General features: G+C 41.1%; 1 protein-coding gene across 1 annotated transcript; it reads right to left on the reverse strand.

Moving 5' to 3' along the window:
* Nucleotides 1–3465: 3465 nt before the first annotated feature.
* LOC149213669 (uncharacterized) lies at nt 3466–4228 on the reverse strand. The gene is made up of 2 exons (XM_089389104.1): nt 4212–4228; nt 3466–4171 (listed from the first exon to the last, which is right to left on the reverse strand). The coding sequence occupies exons 1-2, from the start codon at nt 4226–4228 to the stop codon at nt 3607–3609; spliced, it is 582 nt and encodes a 193-aa protein (XP_089245230.1). The 3' UTR covers nt 3466–3606.
* Between the last annotated feature and the right edge of the window lie 5658 nt (nt 4229–9886).

The following is a 9886-nucleotide window of genomic DNA, read 5'->3' on the forward strand; positions in this document are numbered from 1 at the left end:
TTATTTCCAGAGAACATTTTTATCATACAGATCTAACCAAAAATATCACTTCTTGTTGGCTCAACCATGATGCCTGACTCCAAGAGAATCGAGATAATTGCCTTTGACCTCTCAATATAAGAGGTTCTTTTAATGATGGGGACTCAATGAACTAAGTTAACCATCAAGACTAATTCATAATGATTTGGATTTAAAAAAAAATTAACAAACATATAAAAAACTTAATAAATTTGATTAATAAATCTATAATTAAAAATAAATATATATTTAAATATAGAAATGTGTAATAAATAAATAAATAAATATGTATGATTTGTATATTATAAAAAACATCTTCTTGACTTACTAAGTCAGAAAATTATTATTTTCGATCATAGAAAAGAAGTATGAAATAATCTCAACTATTCTATTAGTTTCCTAAAATTCGATAGAGAATAGTTTTCTTAATGGACATTAATCATGATTTAACCATATAGATTAATAAAATGATTCTTCATAACAATTATATTTCATAATTTTGTATTTAAAATTAATTAAAAGGTATATAAAAATTTAATATTTACAATAAACACCATATATGTGTGTGTGTGTGTGTTTTTGTGTGGGAAAGAGAGAGAGTGATTAAGATTTTAATACAATTAAAAATAAGAATATTTTAAAAGTTTCATATTTATATAAATATTCCCTCATCAGGGTGCAAGACAACTCATTTTCCATCTCGGGACTCTCGTCATGTGTGAAATGATAGTTGAAAGGGTGAGAGGGTAGCTCGACCCTCTCCCTCGCATGCGTGATGAGGTGAGTTGAGTGGAACGTATGGGATGTGTTAATGGTAATGAGATGAGCCCTGACGTTCTTAATCTCCAGGTGGGTAGGGCTCAACGTCCCATGCATGCATTTGTCTTGTGTTCAAGTTCGACTCTTGGAGGTAAGAATAGGATATTGGAAATCACTCTCTTGTATATAAGGAAGGTTAGGTGGTTCTTCTCCTAGGACACGATTATTCCTCTTTAGTTCATGAATTTTGTAGTTGGGTATGTTCTTCTCCTTTTCCGCCCCCTTCAATCGTGTCCTGCTCAAAATTCTAATGTCTCTTGAAATTGTAATAATAATGTCAGCAATTCGATTCTCATGAGAAATGGTACTCTTTGTTTGGTAAATGGAAAAGTTTTTATGGCTTTGTCATATGTAATGTCTATTGTTTCTATGTCAGTCTCCATTTTCTTTGGCATTCTACTGTCTCGAATGGGCATGTATGGTATTTTTCTGGTTTGTAGTCTTTTGTTGGAGGAATACATGTTTTTCATGGTTTGTTTTATCTTTGAATTGTTTGCCCTAAGCATGGGAATGAGCTTAAATTATCTCCATATTATTTATTACATCTATCGTGTGGACCTTATTATTATTGGGCTCGAGGAGCCGGCATGTGGAGCCTTCTTCCTAAAGTGATGGACTAACCTTGGATTTTCTTTGTATATTGACTCAATTGAGCATAGGGTACTGGAACATAGTATTGCATGTCGAAGGTGGATTTCCTATTCAGCCCTTAGTTTGTATAAAAGGTTCGATGCTAACAAAGTTTACCTCTTTCTTTTATCTCATGTTATTGTGTCAGGTTATCAAAACTTATGTAATCACCCTTCCCGCGAGCAGAAAATCTTGTTCTAGACTGTGGCCCGACCTATTCAGTTGACAGTTTGTGACTCTATTATTTTTTTGATAATTCAAATGGCACGTCCATCCCTTGGTGCTAGCTCGTCCAGAAATGAGGGCCAGGGTTGTAGTAGACAATTAGGGAACTGTGGCAGTAGGGGTTCAACGTCAACCCTCCAACCGAGAAGAAGCAGTCGCAAGACTGATGCTCAAATCATCAGCAGGGTAGCCTAGGCTTATAATACAAGCACCCAAACTCAGGTTAAACAAATGATGTCGACATGGGATGAATAATTAAATCAACAGGTATAAGCAGAAGTTTAGATAGAAGACTGGTGTGTCCTAGTTCCTGACCCGGGACATACACAAGGCCACACTACTTTATGTAAACAAATTGTCCATCTCTAGTGGCTCATGAAAAGTATTATGGCCAGAGCTATCGTGACCTCTCTTGCAGGTTCTGGAAAATTTGATCCAGGTCTTCAGGAAATTCAGAAAGAACTTGAACTTGTCCAATTCCAAATGCAACAACAGAATGTTCTTCTTGGCCGCATTGAGCAACACATTCTATGTCTTCCTTAGTCTCAACTACTAGGCTCCAGTGCTAAGGACCCAACTCGTGTGGAGTCCTCTGATGCGCAGTAGTTAGTATGGGTATGGTAGCACCTAATTTTGTTTAATTTTCTCGATGTATATGCTGGCTAGTAGTCTATATTATAGCTATTTAGATGATAGATGGTTTTTATACATTCATTCATATAAGGCCTTGTTTGATAGAATTAAATTATTCATATTTTAGATGACATATAATGTGTTTCAATGGCCAATAGATCTAGTTTCCGAGTGGGCAAGTTGAGGCCACTGGATGTCTTTTTATGAATGGTACTTGCTTTTCCTAAGATGAATGAATGAAAAGATCTTGCCAAGCTTACAATTTTTATTTATTTATATAAATATATATAATATTATTAAGAACTAAAATTTCTTGAGGTGCAAATATCTTTTCATATTTTCTACTCAAAATGAAATTTACATAATGAAAAATTTAATTAATGAGAAATTTGATCTCTATCAATACTAGAAAAATTTATAATTAAAATTGATATATATATATATATATATATATATATATATAATTTGATTTCATAAATAAATTGATATAAATATTTACATTTAAATGGTTTTATGTGCGATTAAGGTATCAACTTAAAACTAGGTATTTGTGATGCATACACATAGAAGAACAAGTATGTGCTTGATGTGATACAGTTCGATGGTAATTACCATTCGCAATAATTCTGCATAAGGAATCATGATTGTTGCTTTATTATCCACTAAGGTATCATCCTAAAGCTAGGTATTTGCTGATACATAAAAAAAGAACGCATATTTGCTGGATGTGATACAGCTTTATGGTAATTATGATTACCAATAATGAGGCAGAAGGAATCATGATGGGTGGTTTGAATCTGAATAAAAATCAAAATTCCCATGACTAAAATATATTAAAAAAAGTTTAATTTAATTGTCCTAGTTGATATCTATAATTGATCTTATAATATAATAAAAAATATACCATTAAAATTTGGGAAATACAATTGGGAATCGTTTGTATGAGATAAAACCACAAATAACTTTATGGCATAAAGTATCACTGCAACAATATGATAACATTTCAGAATGACATGATTAATCAAAACATAGATTTTCACAAACTCTAAACATATATCCAATATTACAACTTTTTTTACCAGAGTGAAAAGGCCCTCAAAATAAAAATATGAAAATACTCACATATATATTATTGCAGCCACAAACTTTATTGAAACATAGCAGTATTTTGAAATATACAAAGACGAAACTATACGGATGATAATACTGTAAACTCTAAAATATAGCGATTGGCTTCAAGATACTATAAAAAATAGGATGTAGGGCTTTCAAATTTCATTGTCAGAGGCCTCTGTTGAGCATGCTCTCCACCCTTTTCATCGATATCAATCTCTCCACCGCCAATTTCTGCTTCGTTTTCTCAATGTAATCCTCTGCCTCTTTGTCTACAGCTCCGTCCTCAAATTTCACAGAGCTCTTGACTCTCTCAGCAGCCGCTGGTTTAGACCCCTGACTAACTTTAGCTGCATCACTAACTTTGCCTGAATCTGCTGCTTGGTTTTCCCCAACTTTAGCGGCGGGCTGCCTGGTGGTATGGGCTGCAGGAGATTTCTTGCTAATATCCTCATGACTAACTTGAGAGCCCCACCCACCACACAGGCGTGAAAGAGATTTACATACGCCAGATTTCTTATGTCGTCGTTCTTCTCGATTGTTGTGTTGCTCAGAAGTCTCGGAGACTCGAACCCTGGGTGTAAGGACCGCGAAACCCTGGGTGTAAGGACCTCGCGGTCCGGGCAGGAGTGTGATGGGCAAACTCCCCTTCACACAGCGGCTGAACGGTGGGCGCGACCCGGGTAGGCACACACGACGGTGGGCGGGCGCCCCGTGCACGATGGGCGTGGGTCTACACGGGCGGGTCACCCGAGGAGTTAAACAAAATGGACGAGTCACCCGGCGGCATGACGAGTTGACAGGCGCGGGCCTGCACGGGCGAGTCACTCGACAGGGCGACGAGTTGATGAGCGCGGGTCTGCACGGGCGAGTCACCCGGCGGGGCGACGAGTTGATGAGCGTGGGTCTGCACGGGCGAGTCACCCGGCGGGGCGACGAGTCGTTGAGCGCGGGTCTGCACGGGCGAGTCACCCGGCAGAGCGCCGAGTTGGGCACGGGCGAGCGCGGTTATAACAACGGCGAGCTGGGCACGGGCGAGCGGTGAAAGAATGGAGAACTTGGAGACTTCTTGGAATCAAGATGTGGACTCAATTGCTAAGGAGCGAGAAGCCCTCTTGAAGGTCAAAGAAGAACTTGAAGAGCTCCGAACACATCATGATGAGCTTAAGACACAATATGAGTACACTGATCTTATGTGTACACAACTTGAAATAAGGGTCAAGGAGGTTGAAGAATCAAGGGATCAGGGTCTTGCAGAGATCGTGAACTTGAAGGGAACTCTTGACAAAGTAAATAAGACTCTTGATGATGCCAAAGATGAGATTGCGGTATTGAAGAAGGCCGTGAGACATAACTCAGGTGGAGGAGTGCCTCATGTGAAGGTCAAAGAACCGGAATCTTATGATGGTACAAGGAGTGCAGCAACACTTGGCAACTTTCTATGGGATATGGAACAGTACTTGGAACGATTGAGTCTACCTGATGGGGAGACACAAGTCAAGGTGGCTGCTCAATTCCTGACAAAAGATGCTAAGATGTGGTGGCGAAGGAGGGTGGATCAGATTATCAATGGTAATGCTGATGACATCACCTCGTGGGATGATATGAAGAAGGCCTTGCAGACCCATTTCAGTCCTCAAGATGAAACATGGGAGGCAAGGACAAAGATTAAGTTCATCAAGCAAACCGGGAGCCTACAAGCATACCAGCGAGAGTTTTCAAGTGCAGCTCTGGAACTTCCCGACATGGCGGAAAGAGACAAGGTATTCAACTTTATTATTGGGTTGAAGCCTTGGGCACGCAATGAGGTGAAGAGGTAGAAGATTAGAACACTTGAGGAGGCTTTTGCTGCGGTTGACAGATTGGTGGACCATTACGATGAGACTTCTAATGAGAAAAAGAAGTCCGACAAACCAAAAGAAAAGAAGAATGATGATGCTTCGAAATCAGGTGATAGTCCAAAAGCAAAGAAGCCTTTGAAGTGTTGGATATGTGCAAGACCACATGTGGTGAAGAATTGTCCCTCTAAACCAAAGGTGGCCGCTGCTGCACAATCTGATGAGGATGACAATGCTTCTGTAGGGATGATGCAAATACTTGGTGCCTCTAATACTACGGAACTGACTTCTAGAAGGGACCCGGAAAGAAACAGGTTGGAGTATGTTCAGATGAAGGTCGAAGGTGCTGATGTACTCACTATGGTGGATAATGGGGCTTCACACAACTTCATGAGTGAAGATACTGCAAGACAAATTGGGCTAAAATTTGTACCAGTGAAGGCACAAATGAAGACAGTGAATTCTCCTCCTATGGGAATTCTTGGTATGGCTGAAAAAGTGGACACTACACTTGGTGAATGGACCAGAAAGGTGGACTTCACTATAGTACGAATTGATGACTATGAAGCTGTATTAGGGATGGTGTTCATGAAACAATTTGAAGCTATGATTGTACCACATTTGAGGAAACTCTTCATTTATGATGGGAACGAAGATGTACCCATTGGTGTTCCAACCATTGGTGTGACAAAACCTTATCATAAGTTAGGAGGAATGCAAATGGAGGACATGGAAAAGATGTGCAAGCGGTTGTCTATTGTTGAGGCAAAGCTTGGAGAACAATCATTGGTCATCAGATCACTTTCAGATGGCATCTTGGACTTATCAAGAAGGCTAGAGTTAGTGGAGGACGATGATGATGATGTTGATGAGGTGTATGTGAGGCCGAATATCCAGAAGGAAGATCGGGAGGGATATCTACAAAGGATGGAGGTTGAGGATCCTGATAGATGGATTGAGCTGATTAGTGAGGGACAGCCTTCAGGCTCTTCTCCCTCCACATCTTCTTAGATGACAAAGAAGATGGAGCTCATCGTTAAGCTGCTCATGGCAGTGAGCCCTTAAACATGTATGAGCAGGTATGGTGGTGCAGGGATGGCTTGTCATCAAGCATCATGACATGCGGCAGAAAGATGGGGTTTCCATGGATCTGAGCATGGAATTATAGTGATGGGTGTTAACACATGGTTGAGGTGTGTAGCACTTGTTGGCATTACATGGGCAGTTTGGCACATGGAGTTGATGACCTGATGGAGACAGAACCTTATATATGTTGCAGTGATGTTTTCCTTATATGGGGGAGATCTACATTATGGTTGATTACAATCTTGGTAGAGAGCTACTAGGATGATGTGTTGTCGAGGTCGACAACGTTCTCGAGTGGAGGAGGATGTAAGAACCTCGCGATCCGGGCAGGAGTGCGATGGGCAAACTCCCCTTCACACGGCGGCTGAACGGTTGGCGCGACCCGGGTAGGCACACACGACGGTGGGTGGGCGCCCCTGCACGACGGGCGGGCGCCCCGTGCACGATGGGCATGGGTCTACACGAGCGGGTCACCCAACGAGTTAAACAAAACGGACGAGTCACCCGGCGGCATGACGAGTTGACGGGCGCGGGCCTGCACGGGCGATTCACCCAACAGGGCGACGAGTTGATGAGCGCGTGTCTGCACGGGCGAGTCACCCGGCGGGGCGACGAGTTGATGAGCGCGGGTCTGCAGGGGCGAGTCACCCGACGGGGCGACGAGTCGTTGAGCGCGGGTCTGCACGGGCGAGTCACCCGGCGGAGCGGCGAGCTGGGCACGGGCGAGCGCGGTTATAACAGCGGCGAGCTGGGCACGGGCAAGCGCGGATATAACAACGGTGAGCTGGGCACGGGCGAGCCAACCGACGGAGCGGCGAGCTGGGTGCGGGCGAGCGCGGATGTAACAGCGGACACGACAGAACAATGAGCGGGTGCCCGGCGGGCGACCCATGAACGATGGGCGGGCGACCCGTGAACGATGGGCGGGCGCCCCGGCGGGCGACCCGACCCTGCGACGAACAGACGAGCTGATTGCGACGAACAACCGAGCTGCAGTTTTACACTTAGCACGAAATGAGAAAATGGCCGAAGCCTTATACCTTTGCGATTGGAGGCTTTGCCAAAGGCAAAGGCCGACCTACAAATATGTTAAGGCAGGGGCTTTCACATGAGTTTTGTGGGGTCGGCCCAAGGGCTTGACACCCCTTCACCAAAGGCAAGCAAGCATATATATTAGAGGACGCAAGGCTTCATTTGGCAAGCAAGCACAACGCACTTACATCTCTCTCTTGGAACTGCGAAGGGGTAAAACATAGCGCAGAAAGAGAAGTGCGCATAGCTCATGCGCTTCTCTTGAAGGTGCAGTCTTTACCGGAAGTCGAAGTTTGGCAGAGGTACGAGTTGGACCGAATTGTGTGCATAATCGATTTGGAGGAGTTTTGGTGTCTCGGGTGAGCACCCTCCTACCATGTGCGGTTGCACATGATTGTAAAAGTCTGATTGTAAATAATTCTAAGTTTTGGCCTTGGATTTTTCCGGGCTCACTTGTATGATGTATTATTGATGGTTTTCATAATATATTATTATCGGGCGGACTTGTTTGGGAGTTGCCCCTCCCTCTACCTTTGTGTGCAATTGTTATGTTCTCGGTATTATTGCATATTGATTAATGTATGAAGATTAATGCATTTTACTTGGTTGAGAAAAACAAATTAAGTGTATTAATGTGGAAAGGCGTAGTCCATGTGCACGAGTATTGTTAAAAAGAAAGTGTATCGTGGTGGCGCACCCCGCCAGGCACGGTTGGAAGGCTACCGTAGACTTGGGGGCGTGACACTGGGTCTTGTTGCCATTACTGCACACAGAAATATACAGATTTTCCTCCACTGGCGATATGACTCTGTACATTCATACGGCTATATATAGTGCAGAAATAGGTAGGTTAGATGATAAGCAGTTGAAATTAAATAATAATTAAATTGATTGTGCAGCCAGTTGTACATTTTCATATTCCCCTTCACCGAACTTGTTCTCCATTTAAGATCACGTGTGTTTGCGCTCTCTTCATGACGATCATTTTAGATGCCATCATCCTAGTTTGAAGAATAAAAAAGCAAATAAAACTAGGGTGAGAGAAAATTAAGTTACGTAAAGAATATTTGAGAAATTAACCAAAACAAAAACCAAAAGGTTGGGTGTTGAGCAAGGTATCCACATTTTCAGTGAAAAATGAGTCACATAGTTGGAAACACGTGCATGAAGTTGGAAAAACTAATTTAATTGAGAGAATCAAGTTCACTAATGGTGTCTCTTCTTAGAGTTTTCCGAGAGTATAACTTGTATTAAATTCATGGTGGGTTTGTTTGGTTAACTCAAAACATAAATATTCAAAACAAAATGTTAGATATTTTAAATAAAATTTAATATCTTTCTTACTAACAATATTGAATTTTATATTTATCATAATATTTTAATGATAACATTTTCTATAATTTATAAAATTAAAGGTTTATGATAACATTTTTATGATAATATTTTTTATAATTTATAAAGTTAAATGTTTATGATGCATTTGTTGTATAATTTTTTTTATTAAATTAATTTTTAAGCATTATTAAATCTGATGAACAATTATAAATATAAAATATATTTATATTAATTTTTTTAACATTAAATTAAATTAAGTTCAATAAAATAATAATATAATTTTATTACTATTATTAGGTTTGATGGTACATTAATGAAAATATGATATTTTTTTTTCAGAGAGAAAATCAACATGTATATTATATTCAGGAAATATATTGAGCTGTAACATGAAAAGGCCAGATGCGAGCCTGCTGTTCCTGATGACAATAGATGGGTTGCTCGGAGCCGAAAATAAGAAAGCGCTGTTCCAAAAGAGGTCCAGAGGACCGTACCAAAAATCAAAATATGTTCACAATAACTATCCAAAAATAAGGAGAGATTACACCCATGGGAAGAAGTCCATATAGATCATAAACAAAAACCGAAGAGAAGAAAAACATATCAATCCGAAGGAGCCAGAGCAGATATGAGCACTAGCACAGAATCAATTGGAGCCTTTGACTCCTGGAAAATGCGGGAATTTCTCCACTTCTAGAGAAACCAGTAGGTGAGGATAAACACCAATCTCCAAGCTGGACGTGTATCGCCCCACCACTTGAATGCATCCTGTACAGAGGAGAAAACTTGATGAGGAAAACCATAAGTTAAGGAGAGTTCATACCAGATATGAGCCGATGCCGGACATTGAAAAAACATATGGATATTTGTTTCTGGCACATGACACATCTGCTAGGACCCGTCCAGCCTTTTCTTTGCAGGACCTCCCATGTGAGGTTCCTATTGGAGAAAACCAACTAGGAAAATAGAACTGTCTTGAGCGGGCATGTAGCTTTCGAGAGCTTTGTAGGAAAGATGGGCATTGGAGACGGCGGAGGAATTGACGAAGCAGCTGTATACAGATCTTTAACAGAGACAGGCTGAGAGGAGTGCGACTTCGACCATACCAAAACATCGCTGATCCCTGACTGTTTAATACCTTTGTCCTCAAAACTCTT

Source organism: Pinus tabuliformis, chromosome 1_1 (genome assembly GCF_031772625.1).
Source record: "Pinus tabuliformis cultivar Carrire ecotype Pingquan chromosome 1_1, CPIR1, whole genome shotgun sequence".
Classification (NCBI taxonomy): Eukaryota; Viridiplantae; Streptophyta; class Pinopsida; order Pinales; family Pinaceae; genus Pinus; species Pinus tabuliformis.